Raw genomic sequence first — 24,214 nt, 5'->3', positions numbered from 1 at the left:
ACAACATCATCACCATCCCTGGATATGTCTTGTCCCACTGGCAGGACATACCCAGCAGGGTGGCGGCACAAGCGAGAGGGAGTTGCCCTGGGAATCTTCAAATCGACTCCGGATTCCATGAATTCTCATGGCATCAGGTCAGACGTGGGCAAGGAAACCCTCCTGCTGATTACCACGTACCATGAATCAGTGCTCCTCCATGTTGAACACCGCTTGGAGGAAGCACTGAGGATGGCAAGGGCGCTGAATGTACTCTGGGTGGGGGACTGCAATGTCCATCACCAAGAGTGGCTCGATAGCACCACGACTGATTGGCTGGCCAAGTCCTAAAGGACTTGGCTGCTAGATTGGGTCTGCGGCAAGTGTTGAGGGAACCAACAAGAGGAAAAAACATACTTAAGCTGCCTGCCGCAGATGCGTCTGTCCATGATGGTATTGGTAGGAGTGACCATTGCAATGTCCTTGTGGACAAAGTCCTGTCTTCACATTGAGGATACCCTTCATAATGTTGTGTGGCACTGCTACTGTGCTAAATGGGATAGATTTTGAACAGATCTAGCTCAAAACTGGGCATCCATGAGGTGCTGTGGGCCATCAGCAGCAACAGAATTGTACTCAACCACAATCTATAACCTCATAGCCTGGCATATACCCAAATCTATCATTACTATCAAGCTAAGGGATAACCCTGGTTCAATGAAGAGTGCAGGAGGGCATGCCAGGAGCAGCACCAGGCATACCTAAAAATGAGGTTACAACACAGGACTACTTGCATGCCGACTGGCGTAAACATCAAGTGATAGACAGAACTAAGTGATTCCACAAGCAACGGGTCAGATCTAAGCTCTGCAGTCGTCGTGAATGGTGGTGGACAATTAAACAACTTACTGGAGGAGGAGGCTCCACAAATATCCCCATCCTCAATGATGGGGGACCCTAGCGCATCAGTGCAAAAGATAAGGCTGAAGCATTCACAACAATCTTCAGTCAGACGTGCCAATTTGGATGATCCATCTCGGTCTCCTCTGGAGTTCTGCAGCATCACAGATGCCAGTCTTCAGCCAATTCGATTCACCCCATGTGACATCGAGAAACCACTGAAGGCACTGGATACTGCAAAGGCTTTGGGTCCTGACAGTATTCTGGCAATAGTACTGAAGACTTGTACTTCAGAACTTGCTGCGCCCCTAGCCAAGCAGGTACAACGCTGGCATCTATCCGGCAATGTGGAAAATTGCCCAGATATGTCTTGTACACAAAAAGTAGGACAAATCCAACCTGGCCAATTACTGCCTCAACAGTAAAGTGATGGAAGGGGTCATTGACAGTGCTATCAAGCGACACTTGTTTAGCAATAACCTGCTCAGTGGTGCTCAGTTTGGGTTCCGCCAGGGCCACTCAGCTCCTGACCTCATTACGGCCTTGGTCCAAACTTGGACTGAAGAGCTGAACTCCACAGGTAAGGTGAGTGACTGCCCTTGACATCAAGACAGTATTTGACCGAGTATGGCATTAGGAGCCCTAGCAAAACTGGAGTCAATGGGAATCGGGGAAAACTCTCCACTGGTTGGAGTCATACCTAGCACAAAAGAAGCCTCATTTTTTTGTGGTTGTTGGAGGTCAATCATCTCAGCTCCAGGACATCACTGCAGGAGTTCCTCAGGGTAGTATCCTAGGCGTAACCACCTTCAGCTGCTTCATCAATGACCTTCCCTCCACGATAAGGTCAGAAGTAGAGATGTTCGCTGATGATTGCACCAATGTTCAGCACCATTCGCGACTCCTCAGATACTGAAGCAGTCCATGTGTAAATGCAGCATCTCCGGGACAATATCCAGGTTTGGGCTGACAAGTGGCAACTAACATGCGCACCACACAAGTGCCAGGCAATGACCGTCTCCAACAAGGGAGAATCTAACCATTGCTCCTTGATATTCAATGTCATTACCATCGCTGAATCCCCACTATCAACAGCCTAGGCATTACCATTGACCAGAAACTGAACTGGACTAGCCATATAAATACTGTGGCTACAAGAGCAGGTCAGAGGTTAGGAATCCTGCGACATGTAATTCACCTTCTGACTCCCCAAAGCCTGTCCACCATCTACAAGGCATAAGTCAGGAATGTGACGGAATATTCCCCACTTGCCTAGATGAGTGCAGCTCCCACACCACTCAAGAAGTTTGACACCATCCAGGACAAAGCAGCCTGCTTGTTTGGCACCCCATCCACAAACATTCACTCCCTGCACCTCCGACGCACAGTAGCAGCAGTGTGTACCATCTACAAGATGCACTGCAGGAATTCACCAAGGCTGCTTAGACGGCACCTTCCAAACCCACAACCTCTACCACCTAGAAGGACAAGCGCAGCAGACACATGGGAACACCACCACCTGGAAGTTCCCCTCCAAGCCACTCACCAGCCTGACTTGGAAATATGTTACTGTTCCTTCATTGCCACTGGGCCAAATCCTGTAACTCCCTCCCTAACAGCCCTGTGGGTGTACCCACAGCACATGGACTACAGTGATTGAAAAAGGCAGCTCACCATCACCTTCTTGATGGCAATTGGAGATGGGAATAAATGCTGACTGAGCCAGCGACGCCCACATCCGATAAATGAATCAATTTTTAAAAAAAATTCTCATTAACCTACTTCGGTTTGGTTTATAAACAAGGTACTGGATGCTTGTGTACTTTAGTCATTTTGAACTATGTTGTGTATAATTTCTGAAGCATTGGCTAAATCTCTTTGCTGAAAGATTAAACTACAGATCGTTTGAAAATATTCTTTTTAGCTTCTTTGTCAGATAATGAAAACAAGTGACTATTGGATTGAATAAGCTGTAACACTGGTACGTGAAGGGGGCACACTGACTTAAGTTATATCATTAGAGAAATGCTGTATTAATTTAGAAATTGCCTTTTTCATAGTTTTTTTTATGATGGTGTATTTGATTTCAATTACAGATTGATCAATTAAAACAGGATTTGTCCAAGAAGGAATCTGAACTCCTTGCCTTACAAACCAAGCTTGAAACATTGAACAATCAGAATTCTGATTGTAAACAACACATTGAGGTTCTCAAAGAATCACTCACTGCCAAAGAACAGCGAGCTGCCATACTTCAAACAGAGGTAAGCTAAGGACACTCGCACTCAGCTTTCGATAGGTGAATTTGATATAACCCCTGACCATTATTTTGTCAAAACTGTAAATCAATGACTTTTATATGTGGTTAATCTCCATTAGAATTGCATAGGGGAATCAAGGCCAAATGGCATCCTTAGGTATGGTAGGATTATAGATCAATAGTTTCCATTATACATGGATATAAGAATTTATAGTAGGAAAAGCTGAAAGGAAATGTGCATTCATACAAGATTTCTATTATTATAGATATATGGGTATGCTGCTATTATGTGCTACATGAAATGGTTTTGTGTTTGCCAAATAACGCGGAAGGTGTTAAGAGAAGGTGATGGATAAATCTTTCGAAGAAGGAAAAAATGTGGGCGTTGAAGTGGTGACGAAATCACCCTCTAGAAAGTTTCCAGGACTTAATTTTTCAGAGCCTTTTAAAAATTATTAAAGATACCGTTAAATTACTTTAAACAATTATGTTCCATGAATCACTGCATTGCTTTCTTAGTGAATTGAAACTTTTACTGAAGTGGCACTCTTACAGGACTCACATTTACTTTGATTGTTAGAAGGAAATTTCAGCGTGTAAAAAGTTTGTGGTTAATTCCTAGCTAACTTTACTGAGACTTGGTGCATTTCAGTGAATTTTATAATTAACAGTTAGGTTCAGAGGATGAACCCACAGTGCTGCATATCATCTCTTCTTAATTGTGATGACACTTAGACTGAGATGCCGTCTGTATTGTTCAAGATGTTTCTAGTAGACACCAGTCAAGCAGAAACAGAAAATGGGGAGATTAACTACTTTTTTCCCCTCTAAGCTTATGCTTATAAAGCTAATGAACACCTGTGGAGACTGAGAACATAAAATAATACTCTTTGCAATCGCCTTGCGGTATATTGGCACATTGATGTCAAATTAAAAAGTAGATGTGGTTACTGTTGTTTGTACCACTTCACATCAATACATAGAATTGTGAGTGTGCAAGACTCTACAAGGGAACAGAACTGAGAATATTTTGTTTTAAAACTAATTTTAAATGGAAGGAAAAACAATCATGATACTAATTTGGAGTAAACACTTGAGATGGGTAGCACTTTTCCCCCTATTATAGTAATTCAACATTATTCTAATGAAAGATTCCCTCCCTCTGCCGTTCACATTTTGTTGCATTTTTAGAGGCCGTCTACCATCTCTGTTACATGGTTGGATGTACCTGGATGGTACAGAATTCTGATTGTAAACAACACATTGAAGTTCTCAAAGAATCACTCACTGCCAAAGAACAGCCAGCTGCCATACTTCAAATGCTAGCTGAGAACTTGTGATGTGGAATCATGATGCACATATTGTTAATAAATGCAAAATTAAAACTTTTTTTGAAGGTGTTAAACTTGATATTGAATATGTATTTGAATATAGCCCATTTCACCTATTACATTGCACCATAATAGATACATTTCTGGGGTTGAACATATGCATTTTTTGTGCTTATTTTCCTGCCCCTTCCTCTTTACCATTTGTTGAGTTCTTGCTGATGAATTGAGAGCCCTCTGGGAGGTGGGCAGGGCCTGGAGCAATTTGTGGTCAATTTGACAAAAAACTAAGACTTATTTCGGCACATGAAAAACAGGTAGATAGTTCAAGAAGGGATGGGCTCATAGATAACCAAGGTGATGTTCTGATAGCAGAAAGTAAAAGAATGATGGGGATGCTTAACAAGTATATGCCACTGTATTTATGAAGGAGGATGGCAGGAAAATATGGAGAAATGGTTAAGAAATGTGTATGAAGAAAGAAAAGAGTTGCATTAAAGGTTGACTGGAATTAGAATTGATAAGTTTGTGGGGAGGTAATAGATGTAACCAGATGTTTTTGAAGTGGAAGCTGTATCAAAAGATTGAAGATAGTGAATTTTCATAGAATCATAGAGCACATAACAAGGCAGTTTGGCTCATTATGCCTGTGGTGGCTCTTTGAACGAGTTAACAGTTAACTGGTTAGGATCACTGTTGGTGAGAAAAGTGTTAGAGGCAATAGTATGGAATATATTGGTGAGCCCTTTCATAAGATAGGGCTTGGGGGGAACTCCGTGTCACAGTGGGTCAAGTACATTGGTATTTCAATTCTGGGACTTCGTCTGAAGTGTAATTCGAGATGATGGGTTGGAAGTCTCTTATGTGGAATGAGGTTGAGCAGCCTAGGAAAACCTCCTAATTGGTATTGACCTAGCAAAACTGTCTTTAATTTGACTCTAATTGGTAATCTTATTCAGAAAATATACAAGATGTGGGAATTGAAAAATGCCATAATGAATGTTGTGGGGTACTCTTATGGGGTTGGAGCTGAGAAACATTGCTGGGCAGAGCAGGGCTATTTTCCATCTGCATCTAGCTATGTCATAAACAATCTGAAAGAGTTTGAAATAAAAAATGTTCATTCTGGAACATTTAACATGCCACCCTTGGTGGGAAAAATTGACCAAAAAAAGTGAGGAAGCAAGGACTGATTAGGGACTGTAATCATAGATTTGTCGAGACCAGATTATGCTTGACTAATTTAATGGAACGCTTTTAGAAAATTACAGAACAAAGAAGATGTGATACATTTGGCGCTTTTTTTTTAATGATAAATTTGTAAAAGGTTAAAGTCCACAGTATTGAAGGTAAAGCAGTATTGTGGATAAAGGGAAAGCTTGAAGGATTGAAGGCAGAGAATTGGAATAATGAATGTTTCCCAGATTGGCAATATCCAGCTAAGGAGTTTGCCTCAGACTTGAAAAATGTTACTGAAGCAGAGGAGGTTGAGGGATACCTAAGTAAGGGTTTCAAAATTATGAGAAGATTCATTTGCTAAATAAGACGGATAGGATAAGACCCACTGGTCCATAAAGTATGTATTTCCACTTTTGAGAGATGGTGAAAAGTTATTTCAACTAATTGGTGAATCACTCATGAGAGAGCAGAAACTTCGAATCGACAAGGGGAAGGTTGGAAGGAATATTTTCACATTGGTTTATTAGTATATGAAATACATGATCTCACGTGTCTGTAGAAGATAATTCAATTACTGTTTGAACCAGTTAGATAAAGAGTTGAAGGAAAAATGTTAAAGGTATGGGAATGGAGCAGGAAAATAAGATCGCAGTACACAGCAGTGGCACCAGCACGATAATTCACTCCTGTGCTTAAATGTCTCTGATTTGATGGATCGAGGACCCTGCCCTACATTTTAATTTATTTCTGTCCCTGTCTAACCCACGTGCTCAGGGCAGTTATATTGCTTCACTTTATTATGTTTAGAATCTGTGATTTATCCAATGACAAACATGTTTCAAAGTAGATACTTAACTGTCTTGGAGGGATTGTTCACAATTCTTCCTCTCTGTCTCTCTCTCTCTCCCTCTCTTTCTCCCCTCCCTCCCTCCGACTTGAAAACGTTTAGGATTTTCACCAAACTTGACAAAACGTGTTTCTTGTCTGACTCTTGATTTCTGTATACAGTGATCAGTGCAATCTTTCGACAATCCCCAAAAGATGAATATTTCTGTTAGGATGGAGTTTTCGGCTTTTCTTTCAATCAAATTTGGAAAATTGGTGGAAAAACACTGCGCAGGATTTACTCATTTTCATAATAAAATTTAAATGCTATATATTCTAGAATTATACTCTTGCTCTGACCCACATTAGTTTGGACGGTGTGAAGAAATAATTTCAAGCAACAGTTGGAACCGAAGTACAAAATCGACATATTTGAGTATTGAAAGAATCAGTGCTTCTTGAAAGTTGATACATTTACGTTTCAAGCGAGAATGGATTTTCTGATTTTCATTACAAAAACTGTATTAACAATTTATTTGCATGATTGGTTTGCAAAGATTACTTGTGGCCCAATTGTGGCAGAAATGGAGAATGCTAGTGTGTGTCCACTCTTCACCACAGCCAGCAATTTTGGGGAAAAAATTAGGGCAAGGATTTTACGGCCCCCTTGTGCAGCAGCAAGATATAATGGTCCCCCTGAACTGAATGGAAACTTAGATGGCTCGCCGTGTCCGCCGGGGGCAGACACACTGCGGCGGGGCCAAAAAATCCTAGCCTAGGTGTAATTGTGTCTCTGTGTATGCAAATTATTTTGGCAGTATGGAGGCCACGTACGTCATGTTCAAAGCTATTAGTTGGATATTTTCTGGAAACGGAAGACTCAATGCCTGATGGATTAAGTATAAGGGTGGGTGAACTTTACAGCCTGAGGTCCACATCTGGGTGTGGGAATAGTATGCTGGACCACAAATACTCAAAAGAAGAATTCATGTTGAAACAGGGACAACAATAATTGTGTTTTAAACACGACACTGTTAAAATAATACAGTTAATCAATGCACTGTAAGAAAATTGCATCACTGAGTTGGTTGTTGATTTTATCACAGCTGCATTGCTCCTCTCGGAACATACATTTTATTATATCTAAAACCTTTCAGCGCACTGCACTAAGTAAAGGTTTGGTAGTTTTCCCATTTATTGACGACTTCTTTATGATTAAATCTGTAATTCTTCCTCCGGTAGCATCCTTGATTATTCGAGGGTCCCCAAACTATGGCTTATGCCGTGATTTGAACCAGGGCTCAGATTTACCTCAGCTGGAATGGGAATTGAACCCCACACTGTTGGCGTTATTCTGGACCACACACTGACCATCTAGCCACCTGAATTAACCGGCCTCCACTAAATCTGCAATTAGCTTTGTTGAATTATCAGTAATTCTCCATTTCAGGAGCTATCATCTGGAAAAAACCTCTTGCCTCCAACAGCCCTGCCCTCATCACAAAGATCATTTATACTTATAAACAAAAGTGTTCAGAAAAAACTGAAACCAAAATTCTAGTTCTTAAGCGACTGAAATTACTTTTCTAAGCTTTGTTGGCAGCAGAGTCGGGAGATTGGTGACTCCCAGGCAATCAGACAGGGTTGGCAACTCAAGTCCAATATTTAGTAGCCGTTTCCTGTACAAAAGAAAGAATACAGACAGGGGCTGCTGCTAAAATAAACTAACCATGTGTAATCATCATGGGCAGAATTTTGTGAAAGTGATGGGGGTCTTGGCCATTGGTTGGAGAGCTGGCAAGACCTCTATCACCTTTTCTTTCAGGAGAGCCTGAAATCTTGCATCTTGTGCTGCTCAGGCACTCAACAGGCCAATGTTGGCCCTTCCCACTCCCCCAGTGCATTGCTGGGGGTGGAAGTCATGCCTATCAAGAGCTGCTTGCCAGTCAGAAGCTGCCAGCTCTTCTCTACTCAGCTGCACCAGCGGGGAGGCAGTGCCCACCACTGGTACGACACCCACCCAAGGCCTAGGATTGAGGAGGGACCCAGGCAAAAGTGAGTGATGGCAGGAAGGGAGTCATGAAGTCCACAGCAAGGGCGGGGGCTGGCTCTCATTGGGTCCCCGCTTCCTGAAGCCGGGTGCCTTGAGTACCTTTGAATGAGTGACCACCCCACTCTCCAACCCCCAGCATCCCGCAAGCAAGCATGCCAAGGCTCCACCTTTGACTTTGCAAATATGGCTTTTCGCTGTCTATCTTACCATTGACGTGCATTAAATGTTATGAAGTTTATGTATTTACATAGTAGATATAAATTAAACACTCCACAGAATGTCAAGTTTAGTTGTTTCAAGCATATTGCAATAATTGTTAATTATTGCCAATCAGCCACTCTGTTCCTGGAAATTAACACTCATGTCTGGAATTTCATTCCATAATAGCTATTGATGATTTTAAAAATGTCAAATTTAAAATGTAATTTTTCAAAACATTTCATTTGTTCCTGTTTCTCCACCCCTCTCAATCCGATTTTTCTTGATCTATGTCAGAGGCACCTATGTCTCTGGAGTTGAGGGGCACAAAGTAAAATGAGATTAAATTGGTGAACTGACCATGTCCAAAAATCCAACCAGGCTCTTTCTCTCTTCAGGTACTATGCCCTAAGAGGGCGTTGGCAACCATGGACTTCTGTGTTGGCCCATGATTATGCTTGGCAAGGTACTGCAGTGGTTTGCTGTTGCCTTCTGCAGGTTCTGGCTGACCAGGAGACTGGCCTTCTCTTACCGCCTGCCATAGACATATTTGAAGGATTTATAGGTTGACAATCAACCTGTTGGGTCACATAGTGGATGCGCCTTCCATGGGCATCAAGTTCCGTAGTGGGACTTGAACCCGGAGCTTCTGGCTCAGAGGTAGGGAAGCCCCCCGCCTCAATCAAACTAAAGCAGAAATATTTTTATAGATATAAAGAAAATTGAGATGCTCAAAGATAGGTATCAAACTCAACTGAAGGCAACAAAAGCTGCTTCAGAGCAGCCAACGGAACACTGGAGAAAAGGATTGTGAGAAGGCATGATAATAGCAAGGCCCCTTTTTTTAAATTATGTCCGGATTCAGGGGGTCATTAAGGAATGTGTAGGGCCATCATTCAGGGTAAATTCAAGTGAACTTCAAGGATTTGGTAATAATTTTAAATGTATTAGTCTTCAGTACTCAAGATGATGCTGGGTTTATCAGTAATGCAGCATAAGATTGATGCTCTAATTAAACGTGCCAAGTAGATGCAAATTGGGGAAAAAAAGATAGGGGTGCATTCACCTGTGTATATTTTAAAAAAAGGGGACTCTGTGCTCGGTGAGCCATTTCCTCATATTTACTTAATCATTGGGAACTGGGATTGTTCCCACAGACTGGAGGGAAGCCCATGAGCTACCAGTGTTTTAAAATGCACTAAGTGCTATAACCAGGCAATTACGGGTCCATTAGTTTGACTTTGGTTGTTAACACTGTTGCTAGAAGGGATCATTAGAGATGCACTTAGTACCAGTTGGAAGAGATTATTCAGGAATCTGAGCATGGTTTCTAGAGAAGGTCCTGTCCCTTGGTTGAATTTTTTGTGTAGGCTACAAAGTTGTGAATTAAAAACCCATTCAATATTCAACACCTGGATTTTGAAAAACCCTTTGACAAGGTATCACCCAAAATCTATTGAATAAAATAGAGTCATGTGGATTGGCAGGCACATATTCAGTTGAAAAAGGAAATAGTTGACATTTTATGACAAAACTAGTTATTAACAGTAGTTAGTAATGGTAGTTATTTTGCATGGGGACTGTCAGCTAGTGGAGTCCAACAGGAATCAGTATTAGAATTGCTGCAATTAATGATCTGGATGAAGGCTTTGGGGAACTGTTTTCAGATTTGAGGATGATACAAGGATATATGCAGGTGTAAGGATCTTTTTTGAGAAAAAGAGAATGCAAGCAGAGCTAGATGTATGGGGAATGATTCTATATCTGGCAGGTATCTTTGGACAAAATAGTTTGATGCATTTGACTAGAGCCTCATTTTTATGAGCATATTTATCATTTTGTAAATGATCCACTCTGGCTAGATGAACTTAAGTATTATTTATACACTTTCAAGAGTTGCATGTTAAAAACTGCCGAGTGTGAGAAGCACATAGCTTTTACAATGCATGGCCAGCGCTTTTACAATGCATGGCTAGCGCGTTAAAGCTATTGCAAAAACAAATAGGGTCTTATGATATATTGGCGGAAAATTAAATCTAAAATTAAATTAAATCTATTTAAATCTGTTATTTGTTTAAGGCCTTGGTAAATCCACATCTAGAATTGTGTATCCAGTTCTGGTCTCGAACAACAACAGTAACTTGAACTTGCTTTTAACATTGATGTAGAGCCCTAAGAAAGATTTAAAGGATGGAAACTAGATTCATGCTTTGTTTGAGGACCCTCCCTTGCCACAATAGTCTAAAAGAACTGGGGCTTTTTGCTTAATGTAGACTTCAAGAAGAATTGATTTAAGGCCTTAGACATGTGGGGAGCTATTCCAGCTGGATAGTTTGGGTAGGGGCAAGGCATGCAAGTATAGAATTAGATTAGATGTTAGCGGGTACTTTTCACTAAATCGATGAGGTCCTTGCATTTGTTAGAGGTGAGCGTGGAGGCAGAGAGGCTTAGGAATTTGTTGGTAGTTGAGAAAAGAAGTTTGTGGTTATCTTTTCTCTATAGGACAGCCCTAGAATAGTTGGTGGCTTAGGAAAAGATAGAATTTCTGAATTCCAATGCAACATTAAACCAAACATTTAAAACAATGGATTGTTTTATACTGTGAGGTGTGTTTAGATGTGGGTAAATGGATTACATTTTAAGCACTGTTTGTGTACCTTGGATTGTGCTTGTGTAATCTTGGATTTGGAGAAGTTTGGAAGATAGTTGTCCAATGAGCATTGTCAGACTGCCTTTATATTGGTAAGTTATCTTTTTATTACTTCACTAAATTACAACTAAGTAGTTTTGTCTCAGCAGATGCATGCTGTGACAATCCATATGCCGATTTGTGCATTTGCACATGGTCACTTTTCAATAATGTTTGGCCAAATTTTCAAACTTCATAAATGCTTTCCTTTTACCAGGATGATGATTGGAAAGTGAAAGCTAGAGCTTTTAGGTAAACAAAGAAAGAATGTAACACTTAGGCTAATCAGTGAGTTCAGCAAGTAACTGAGAGAGTTGGGGGGAGTGGGGAGGATTACTGGAGTCATGGATGCTGTAACAAATAAATGTAGAAAATACCAGAAACTGCTCTCAGTTGAATTGAAACCAGGGAAATATCCCAATAAATGTCTGATGATTCTAATCACAGATAAGCAGAATAAAAGTGAATTAATTCTACTGCAACTATATATTCAAGTGTATTGTTTTAATTTCCATTAAAACTTAAATGATTTGTTAACCTTAAATGTTTGCACTGGGGTTTAAGGCAATTGTAGTTTTAAGTTTATGGAATAGACTATTAACTTTTAGACAAGGTAAAGGCACTTGAGCTATGTTAAGTGGATCAGAGCTTCCTCATGATGAATAAATTTGTGTTTTGGTAAACTATGATGCACTGTAAGCTTGCCACATATAGTCATTTAATTCATACTTAATTTTTTGGCATGGTCCAAATAGATAGTTGTCTTAAAATATGGGACCAACCTGCTTTTTGCTTTAAATTCTTAAGACAGAATTTCAGTTGTAAGTGGTGTATGATTATACCAAATGACTCGTGACCCCGGTCAACAAATGTGTATTACTTTATATCCTTACATTTTACTGTGTGCTTGAAGAATAGCAAATTGTTTCAGCAGATTTCAGAGGGTTAAATGAAGCTATGTAAACTTTTCTTGTACCAATATATGTAGTCTCTGTTTAGATTCTTTCTTTATTAATGATGTGAAAACATTGGGGTCAGATAAAAATGAGCTTAGGTCAGATTGCAAGAACTGCCTAACATTATAAAATTGTAGTAACTCTACAAAGATGTTGTTTGAATAGGATGAAAGGAGATACAATGAATGTTTCAATGTTTTGCAGCTGTTGGATATGCCTTACCATATAAAACTACTTCATGTGGCTATAGCCCTCCAAATATCAATGTATTTCTCAGTCTGTTTGTAGCTCTCATCCTCCCTTCATAAAAGGAAAAAATTCATCAGTGTTTGAAAAATGCTATCCTATTTTATTGCATCCTTTCCAGACTAAATAGTCAATCTCAATGACTGATATAATCAGAATGAAATTCTGTCTTTGTAAATGTTTTGGAAATCTTAACTGTTAAAAGTCTCGTGGAAATAAATCAGCATAATTGCATGGAAATACAATCAAAGCCGAACAACATTTCTTTGGTAGAATTTTCCATTCTTTGTGTTGACTCTCCTGATACTAAAATGAGCATCCCTTAAAAAGGAAAATTGGTCATGAACTAGCTACTCATCCGGGGTGTAAGGCAATTGTAGTTTTCTGATAGAAATTGGCCCATTAAGATCTGATTTTGCAGTTTAAAGTTCCAGGGGAATGTAATGTGGTTTTACTTTTATCAGTGATTTTTTTTTTTCCTTGATTAAAAATTGATCACTGAATATTACTCTGCTGTCATGCACCTGTGCTGTAGAACCCTCCAGTCACCAACTAAAGTTGTTAACCAGCCTGCTGACTTGCAATACAACATAAAGGGACTGAAAAATGTGTAACAGGATTTTTCAGAATTGCATCAAAAATCTCGGAATTTTATTTGGCATTGATAGATAAACATGTCCATCTTACTTATAATATCATATAATAGATACATATAATATCCAGGTATATTTTATGCAGTTGCATAAACATTGCATTTTTATCAATAATTTTATATTAAGCTTACTGTTGAATGAATATTACCTGAAGGCTTGATTTTATGTTGAGTATTTTTTAGTAAAAATTTGATGGCTGTAAGTTGCACATATATTTGATGGAATTAGAAAGTGGGAGAAAAAGTATTTTGTTGTGCGACCACCATGACTTTTTGGTTGCATACTACATAAAGAGATCTAATAATTGCAAGTAACCTGGTTAATAGGGCTGTTTAGTGGAGTGCCAATAAATCAGGGTGTCAAAAATGTAAACGAACTGACAAAATGATTACCATCTGTGAAAGAAGTATTTATAAAACATTAATGTACGTGAGTATGCTGTGGTTTCAACAGGAAATGGAGTAACATTAGATGTGCTTTAGTACCGGTTACAATTATGAGTCTTAAGATGATCCTGTGTTGCGGCTGAATGCTGATTAACCCCTAACCTCCAACCTCACCCCCACCCACAGCTACCAGTGCACGACATTATAGAATAAGTGCTTCAGCAAAACTTATTTTTGTCCCTTTTGACGATTTCAGTGGTCCCTATCAAATTATACAATATACTAAATTTTACTTGTGTTTCATGAAAGCAGTGTTTATCCTGAGATAGTGTTTTAAAAAAAGTATTTGTTCATCAGTTAACATAGTTTAAATGACATTTTTTTCTTATTTTACTGCTTTGCTTGATTTGGAAAAAAGAACCTACTGTAAGTTTTCTGCTTCAGTAACCCTATTTCAGCCGCTGTTAGCATTTCCTCAGTCAATGGGACAAACTGACCACCTGATTCCTATGTCTGATTTTATTTGCTTGGTGACTATGGAGCAGGGGGTGTGATTTCATGGTACATGATAGGATGCTTAACAATCTTTTTCCTTCCTACTTTCCCTTAGCTAGAGTTAGATGCTTGAAAATGATGCAGCATTTTAACTAGCAGAATGACCAACCAAGACTGAATTTCATAAATGATCCACTCTGGCTAGATGAACTTAAATATCATTGAAGCTTGGAATTTAAACTTGGGACTTGGAGAAAGGAATCCATTATTTTACCTCTACATGTGCTAGGCCAATTCTTCTGCAAGGCATTGCCTGTTTGATTGCTGATTAGGATACACTGGCATGAAAAGATTAGTAAGGATCCTATCACGTATGTCCTGCTGAGGAGTGACTTGTAAGGAGCTTAGTATATCTGAGGGAAATAAGGGAGCACAGACTTACTTCGAATATGTCTGGATATCAACAACAGATGTGTGAAATGGATTTAAAATTCCAATATGTGTTTGAGCTGAAGTGTGGAAATGCTGAAATGAACTCTCTTGCTGATAGCAAAATGAAGTAGATGGACTAGATTGTTTGCATTCCTCGTAGTTGTATTGCTGTCATCTAAAAGGACACTTTTTGATTGCAAAACATTTTGAATCCAAGTAGCCTTTTTACTGTTTGTTTTCTTCTCATTACCAACTTCTCTTTCATCTTGTACATTAGATCATTGCTTGGATTTGATTCTTTGGGAACCTATTGGCTTGCTGCAGCATGCAAGTGCACTTGTTTAATACTTGAACCTTAACGATATTGGCTGGCTATTCAACTGTGAGAAGCTGTGCAAACAAGCTCTGAAATATTCACCTGATATCCATACACTAACACTTCTAATGGGGACCATTAGATGGTGATTAGGTCAAAGAGACCAATTTGGTGTTCCTGCCACTTCTGGTTGAAATGATTAAACTCAGCAGATTAGGAACCAAACCCAGTACTGATTTGTTTCTTATGTCTCAGCTGTGTAATGGACAAACTAGCTGAGGTGTTGGGGGCAGGGTCATTGAACAGCATTTTCTCTTGGATGTGCACCATTTTCTTTCTTTAAAGTTCACACAGCTAGAATTTTAATATTTCTATTTATTTTAGGAGTAATCCTTATTTTTTGAAAAAAATATTCTGACTATTGAGGTGAAAAATGACTCCAGTTTTCAAGCTATCTAAATACAAAATAAAATAGTCAATGTCTAAGTTTCCATCTGGACAGAAGGGCTGGGAGTTAACTAAGGATTATTTATATGCTGAAGGGTAATTCTTCAGCACGTCCTCATCTCAATCATCTCTGCTGTACATGTCATGGATAAAGTTGGGATATGGGACACTGTTGATCATTCATACGTATTGCATCCAATCCATTGTGTTTACTGAACTGAGATATTAGTTTAACTTTGAGGTCTGTTAGCAACACAATGTTTGCTGTTATTTCTTTAAAGAAGCATTTTCTATTTCAACAGCCATCATGCTTGTTTTAAAATTCTGATTATAGCAATTCAAAAGTAAATTGTTTTCAAGATTCCAAAATATCGGCCAGGATTTTACCAGCCCAGCCGTTAATGCCCAGGAGATGGTTGAGCTGGTAAAATGCCAGGGAGCTGTGTCGACACCTCGACTTGAGGTGAGTGACCGATTTGAATAATTGAAGACCTAATTAAGGGCCGCTTTCCCAGGGCCACCGGAGACACCTTAGCCCAAGGAGGAAACTCTGATAGATTGGACCAGCAGCATGGAAGGCCCACCTTTCTTAATTGGCAGAGGTGTCAGCTGTGGCTCAGTTCATAGCACCCTCGCCTTTGAATCAGAGGGTTGTGGGTTCATGTCCCACTCCCAGAAAACCAAGAACTGTGATTGTACTCGAAAGAGTTGCAATCTGTGACTGTTGTTAACTCGAAAGAGTTTCCTTAATTGGCAGCCGCCTCCCCTGCATGCCATTTGCTATTTTATTAGCCCTAATAATACAGCTGACACTTTCCCCGCTGTCCTGGCCCCCCATTTGACAATTTGAGTTAGCAAATAGTGAATCAGTATTGTTTAGTTTTGAAGTATAAATTGTGATCGGGAATATTTATCTAAGTTCAGAGTTTTAATGTACTGCTCAAACTTTAATTGATATTAGCTTCTAAGTTTTAAACTTTATGTGAACCTCAATGTTGATTTGAGCTTACTAACCCCTTCACTGGACTTCCTTCAGTAGTATTTTTTTCATTTATCTTGTAAAACAGGCAACAAAACTGAACTCCCTATTTCAGATGCAGCCTCACCAAGGCCAGATAGAACTTTCATGCTACCTCACAATTTAGCTATGCTTCGCAACAGAGTTTATTAAATTTTGTCACCACCTGCAAATACTAAAGTAATAATTTTAATGATCTCTCTACCAAATCCCCAAATCCTTTCCTGCTACTTCAAGCACACCAGCATTTTCTATGTAATCTATGTTCACATTTTTATCCAATGCAGTGACTTTTTACATCCATGTTGATTTGTGCCTGACATCTCTTCATCCAATGACCTAGCCTCTGCAGATCCTTCTGAATATCACAGATCATTGCCACAATGCCCAATTTGGTGTTGGCCTCAAACTTGGGGACCTTTCATCTCTCATTGATTGTAGTAGTGACTTAATGGTTCTGAATAAGCTGCGGCTCTTTTCTCCTAAAAAGGAGAATGCTGAGCGGGTGGCTTGACGGAGATCCTTAAAATCAGTTTATGATGGTGGGACAAGATTTACATCCTCCCCAAATCCAGATAGGTAACACCTACGCCTTACTCTTGCCCTCCATATCTGTTAAACCCATCAAGAAATGCATTAAGTTGGTCTGACCCCTTAAAACTCATGCTGGCTGTGCCTAAATCAGACACTTCCAGCTAATTTTTTTATGCTATTCTCTTATCAAATTTTTGAAGTTTCTGCACAATCTAGTAAGGCTGACAGGTTTATAAACTGGCAGCTTACTATTTGCCCAATTTTTAATAACATTTCGTAATTATGGAAATCTAATCCATTGGGGTGTCATCTGATTCCATTGAGTTTTGCAAGAGCATTGGGAAAGAAATTGCAATCTCCTTAGCTACCTGCACTAGCATTGTTGACTGAATATTGCCAGAGTCCAGAATCTTGTTTACTCTCAGCTTCCGAAACCTTTCGACTATTCCCTTCTAATACTAACAGTTTCAGAATTGCTTCAATAAACATCCTCACACATACAGATCGCCCTCACTGTAAGTCTCAGACTCTTTCGGAAAGATTGAAGTTCCTCTGATTACAACCGAGGCCTTAGCATAACAGTACATCCACTCAATGTTTATTTTGTGGTGGCCTGTAATATATTTTTATCATTATCCCCCAGATCTCTCTCTACAAACTTTTGTGCTAATTCCTACTTCCTTCCTCTTGGCAACTTCCCCTGATAAACAATGGCACCCCATCCCCTTTGTTTCCTTAAACTTTCCTGATGTATATACAGCCCTGTAAATAAGGGGCTGGATATTACGGTCGGGCCTCTTTTCGGTGGGGTGAGGGGTGGGGGGGGGCATGTAAAATGAAGGGTGGCAGGCCTATCATCTCACCCCCAACTGGTCCTCATAATACGGAATTCGGCAGCCCACCCACCTTTTTAAAAAAAAAATTAACGGGCAATTGAGCTTCTTACGAAGCCAGTTGACCCATATTTCATGCAGCTCACACTATTAAAATGGTTGGCATGGGCAGGCAGGCTGGAATGGGGATCCCACTTTTGGAATAATTATTTTGGAAGGGGCATTCAGGGCTCTTTGCTCATTAGGGGCACCCCCTTGGTCCTCCCAGCTTGGCCTCCAAGCCACCTCCACCCCGACCTTCACACCTGCTGGAACCTCTTCCTTTGTTTGCCTAATCCCTCCTTGCCCTGAAAGCCTGGGACTTGCCTGGCTCTAGGATCCATCACAGTTCTTCGTGTGCACCTACTATTCAGTTCTGAGGGTGTGAAAGCCCACCCTCAGCCTGTTTGGCCTTCAGGCAGTGCATTATCACTGTGGGGTGGGCTTCTTTTTAGGTCTGTCACTTGCAATGGGCAAGGGAGAGAGGGGAACCAATACACCCCTCCCTGTGAAATTTAGCCCAAGGTTTCACTGATTCCTAGAATGTTGTTTACTAACTCTCAACTTAAAATCACTTCTAACTCATCTGTTTTTTCTCTTGCGCTGCTGACTTTAATGTACGTACGTCGTAGTTCATTCCTTGTCCTTGCAGTATACATTGAGTCTTCGTAATAATTGGTCCACATTCGTATTCCTCCCCTAGATTCCCTAGCTTATCCTTCCCAACTGTTTTTATTTTATCCTAATTAAACCAAGCTGAATGTGTGTATTTGGTTTAGTTGAAAGCCATCTTGATATAAAACCTTGCTTTTCCCCTGAAGTGTTTTCAGTGGGCCAAGAATTTGAAGATCTCACTTTCACAGTATGTGTTTAACTATACATTCACCTACCTAGTTAATCTCTTTTCGGTCCAATGTGCACCACGGAATAATTCAATAACTCTGTGATAATATCTTTAATGTTTCCTCTAAGTTCCTTGCGTAGGACTTCCATCCTACACCAATCTATATTATTGGCTGTATTGTGAACCTCAATGCCTTTGTGCATCCTTTTTGCTGTTGGGCCTTACCTACTCACTTGCTCAATGTGCAAACCTTAGGGAAGCACTGCGTCATTTGAGGCTAGTAGTCATATTTGCAGAAGTTTCGATTGTTAGTTCTTACTGCAGAATCCAATACAACTAAAATATCAATGCCGTTGTACTCATCTGAACGTTTTGTAGTTCCAAGGTGATCGGTATCCTGAACATAGTGCATACAATAAGTTTAACATCAACAGCAATCCAGTTCAGGTGTTTGGCAAAGACTTTGATTCTAACTATTTTACATCGTGCCTTCAAAGATTAACAGCTCTTCAGCTCTAAGTTCCTCAGTTCTGCTCCTTTAAGTATGGAAATATGTTCTTATAAGTGTAAGTTTTCAAATATAATTAAATTTATAATAGGTTACAACACAATCTTGAGTTCCTGTCTTTAGGAGAATTTAAATTTTTTTTAAAGTCCAGTTCTGCCACAATGGTATGGAATGGAACTGAAATTTAAATCTAAACAGTATTAATGAAATGTAATTAGCCCCTTGCTTCCTTAACTTTGTGTAACGAGGCAGTTAGTGAATGTGGCATCAGTGAGCTCTATGTGCCCATTTGTATCTTAGTACAATGCAACTCTCAATAGCACAGGGATTGTGGATTGTTTGAGCAACTGAAGACTAAAAAATATTTGTGTTGTTCATACAACTTCTATAAGAAGGCATTCCATCTAATAAGCTAACAAAAATAAACAGAAAAGTTCTGAAGCTGAATTAGCTGTCTATAATTTGAATTTGTGCTTGTTTCTGCCCATTGGTTCAACCTTTAAATATCCATTTTTGAACACTCCCTTGCCTGAGTAGCATCACATTGCAATGGGTTTATATTTTGACCATTAGCCATGCTGCTTCTGAGTCACTCCTGTGCTTCATGCATTGAATTCTAAATAATTCTTCATATTTTTGCACAAATTCGCTACTGGAGGGTTAGTAGGATTAACGGTTTAACTTATTGCCCTTGCAGTTAATTCTGGACCAAGATCTGATTAACTAACCGCCATACCCTATGGATGCCAAATTTTAGTGATGCAGCACCTGCGCCAAGCACTAATGCTTTGCCCTCCACAAAGCGGCTTTCAACAGAAATCTTTCTATTTTTAAAATTGACCTTCTCCACTGATCTTTCAGTGTGACCTTGGCCAGAATTTTGCATTCAGTGGTGAAGTAGCGGCACTTGACAGAAACTTTGAAGAAATCTGCCCACAAAGATCTGCTGATCTGTGGCATGGATTTCACCTTTTCCAATGTCAATTTAGTTATAGTGCCAGATATAGGGGATTTCTAAATTTTAAATGGCAAGATTAATGAGTTATTAACGAAAAAGTAATTCATAATTTTGTTTACAGCATTATCATTCTTTGCATCTCTACATGAGCCAAAACAGAAATGGGCATTAACACTATTAGAATTGGTTATCTTTAGAGCTATACCATTTGAAGCTAAGGTACCCATTGACTTTTCAATTTTTGGCCAATTTTTTGAAATAGCCTTTTGGACTCAACTTTTTATGCAGAGCCTTTGTGTAGGATTACTGCAGTATTTGTAATAAATCAGCTGTGCAGCATTTAACTTTACAACCAGCGCTAGGTTTACTGTAAAACAAAAAGCAACATGCTGCAGGTGCTGATAATATGAAATAAAAGTAGAAATGGTGGATCCCAGGCAGCCGCTCAGGCAGTACCTGTAGGGAACCAAAACTTAGGGTTAATGTTTCAGGCTGATGACTTTGCATTCAAACTTTTTTTGCAATGCCTGAATCATAAAGCGTATTTCTGTTCTTAAGTCATTGGTAATATTTTTATTTGTTTACTTGTGGCAAAATTATTAACCTATCAATTAATAGATTTTTGTACAGTGCCATAGATTTTAGCAGTGCTTGTCACCGGACTGTTTGGTGTTTTATCTTTGAACACAATAGATATGTTGAGTATCAGCCTTTGTGACCATGTAGACAGATGGATCACTTGATCGTGGCAGGAAAACCCATTTTTGGTCTGTTCAAAATGTAACTGTTCTAAGCTTGAAAGAAGCATAAACCAAAAAAAAAAGTCATCCCTTGCATGTGCGTTTTTAAGAAAATTGACTGGGTATAACTATGGAACACTTTCTCGTGGCTTGATTTTAAACCCACAGACCAAGCTTCACCTATGGCAGGTATCTTTACCTTGGCTCATCTATATCAAATGTGACACGAGGAGCATACATTAATGATTTACAAATAGACTGGAAAAGTTGTGAAGGTTTTTTTTTTAAGGAGGGTTCAGAAATAAAAATTGATAGCTTTGTTTTTTTTTGCCCAACCTGTGAAATTGCTGTAAAATGCTGGTGGAATGTTTTAAATCTTTTAACTGCTGCAAGGTTTAAGCCATTAGAATATGATAATTTATGGATAGCTCAGTGAAATACATGATTTATTGGTACAAAATGTGTTTGCTTGCCTGAAGGGGGGTAGTAATGCTTAGTAGGAAAATCCATTGAAAATCAAGTATTCGCTGCATGTTTTTCTGCTGTTTAACAGGTTTACCAATCTTTTTTGCACTAATTTTACCATTTCAGAACGTTTTGCCTTGAGATTTGGGAATTTAAACCTATCCAAAGCGTTGAATGAATAATGAACAAAATATATAGCCTAGACTAATAGCTGGAATGGGAGGGTTGCCTTATGAGGAAAGGTTGGACAGGCTAGACTTGTAACCACTGGAGCTTAGAAGAGTAAGAGGCAACTTGATTGGAACATATAAGATCCTGAGGGGTCTTGGCAGGGTGGATGTGGAAAGGATGTTTGCTCATTCAGAGAGCTGGTGCAGACATGATGGGCCAAATGGCCTCCTTCCACACCATAACAATTCTGTGATTCTGATTCTGTGCTTCTGATAGGACAAGCTAGAACTAGGGGTCACTGTTTAAAAAATAAGGGGTTGCTCATTTAGGACAGACATGAGAAATATTTTCACTTAGAGGGTCATGAGTCTTTGGAACTCTCTTCCTCAAAAAGTGGTGGCAGCAGAGTCTTTGAATATTTTTAAGGCAGAGGTAGATAGGTTCTTGATAAACAAAGGGGTGAAAGGTTATCGGGGCTAGATGGGAATGTGGAATTGAGGTTACAGTCAGATTAGCCATGATCTTATTGAATGGCAGAGCAGGCTTGAGGGGCCGAATGGCCTACATCTGCCCCTATTTCGTATGTACATTCGTCCATCAAAGCATGCTATACACAATCTAATCAGAGATCTGATTTGCAGGATTTTGAAAGGAAAATCTTAATTATTGCAAAATTATCAGCACTGTTAAGAGATTAATGTTTATCGTGAAATATACAAACATAAGAACCTGTTTGTATTTTGAGTTCCACATTCCCATCTACCCCCAATAACCTTAGATTCTTGCTAGGCAAGGGAATCAATCTACCTCTGCTTCAAAAAATATTCAATGACCCTGCCTCTACCGCTTTCTGTGGCAGAGTATTCCAAAGTCGCACAACTCTGAGAGAAAAAAATTCTCCTCATCCCTACCCTATAAGGGTGATCCCTGGCTCTGGACTCACCCACAAGAGGAAACATCCTTTGCACGTCCACCTTGTCAAGACCATTCAGGATCTTATATACTTCAATCAAGGCACCCTTCGCTCTTCTAAACTTCAGTGGAAACAAGGCCAGCCTGTCCAACCTATCCTCCGAAGACAACTTGCTCATTCCAGATATCAATCTAATAAACCACCTCTGAACTGCCTCCAAAGCATTTACATCCCTCCTTAAATAAGGAGACCAAAACTGCGCACACTTTTGAGAAGCAGTCTCGCCATGCCCTGTACAACTGAAGCGTAACATCCTTACTTTTATGTTCAATTCCCCTCGTAATAAAGAATAACATCCATTAGCCTTCTTGATTACTTGCTGTACCTGCATACTAACTGTTTGTGACTCATGCACGAGAACACCTAAATCCCTCTGCAGCTTGGAATTCTAAGGGTGTTCTTTGTTTAAGTAATACTCTGCTCTTTTATTCTTCCTGCCAAAGTGAACAACTTCACATTTTCCCACACTGTACTCCATCTGCCAGATTTTTGCCCACTTACCCTATCTATATCCGTCTGCAAACTCCTTGTCGTCTTCACAGCATGCTTACCTACCTATCTTTCTGTTGGCTGCAAATTTAGCTACCATGCCTTCGTTCCTCTCATTCTGGATTCCACACTTTTCTCATTCCTGTATTATTTTGCCTTTACGCAAAGGAGAACTTGTGAATATTTTGTTGTCTCTACAATTGATGACTAACCCATATGATATTTATATAATGAGGCAAAATATAATAAATGAGAATGACGGTCACTTGAGTCTACAAATTATGAATTTTGAATCCTCCCAAATTATTGGGGGTGTAGGATACACCATGAAAAAGTTGAAAAATGCTGAGAATACACACACTACACTTCATGATGGCACATGTGTATATTCATTGATGTTGGATATTTATGCAGCTATTCACTGCCATGGGGGCGAATCATTGCCCAATGCACTTCTTGGGATGCAGTCCAAGATGTAATATTTATGGCACATTGTAATTCCATTGGTTACCAGGTGAACCTTGCCTTTTTAACTTGAAGGTTCCTGATTTGGCCAGCTTTACTGACGGTAGCTTTTGAAATTTGAGTATTTGAGTTTCGTGTGAGCACTAAGATAATTGTTATTGATCTCCACCAAAGTGAAGCCCTCATATGAAGGAAAGCAGATATTGAGATGGGGGTAAGAACGTTCCTTACATGGATTGAGAGGAAATGAAAGTTGTAGTGCTAAGGAACATTTAAGCCCAGTAGTTCAAATGAATTGTTTGGGAAATTACCTGAATATCTGTCATTCTGGTACCTGGTGATTAAGTCTGGTCTGATCAGATAACTTTCTAGCTTGGAAGTCATGCTTTAAAACCTTATCTGACATTCCTACTTTAATAATATTAAGAGAGACATGTTGCCAAAGCTTTTCACCCTGCATTCATCAGGGCAAATGCAAGAGTGTCAAATTTCAAATGTTCACAACAATTTATAACACAGGAGGAAAAGAATGTTAATTGGTTGGCAAGTCAACTTTGTCCAAGGCGTTGCCATGAAGGAAGCAACGGGGAACTATAGGCTCCCCATACTTCCAGCTAATTTGAAAAAGGTGTAAGGCTTGAATGTACCCCTTTTATGTGCATTGAATGGATCTCTGCATGTGAATTTAAGTAGTGTCTGGCAAACATAAGTAAAGCGTGTTATGAGCTCGAGTTACTGGGCCGTAACTTCTGAACTCCCCAGCATCGGATTGGTGAGGGGTACCCCAAAGATGCGCTGGGGTATCCCTCTCGGAACTTCACAAGTAAGCATTTGC

General features: G+C 39.6%; 1 protein-coding gene across 3 annotated transcripts in view; it reads left to right on the top strand.

Moving 5' to 3' along the window:
* The window catches only part of LOC144681687 (ERC protein 2), an 864,810-nt gene that overhangs the window by 228,009 nt on the left and 612,587 nt on the right, over positions 1–24,214 (top strand). For all 3 annotated transcript variants that reach the window (XM_078543515.1, XM_078543513.1, XM_078543512.1), the window contains one exon: positions 2,976–3,143. In XM_078543515.1, coding sequence (XP_078399641.1) covers positions 2,976–3,143 — 168 coding nt within the window. The remainder of the gene's footprint in view (positions 1–2,975; positions 3,144–24,214) is intronic.

This window comes from Cetorhinus maximus, chromosome 6 (assembly GCF_964194155.1).
Source record: "Cetorhinus maximus chromosome 6, sCetMax3.hap1.1, whole genome shotgun sequence".
NCBI classification, from domain to species: Eukaryota; Metazoa; Chordata; class Chondrichthyes; order Lamniformes; family Cetorhinidae; genus Cetorhinus; species Cetorhinus maximus.
Note: the sequence above shows the minus strand (reverse complement) of the source record. Positions and strands in the feature narration are given on the sequence as shown.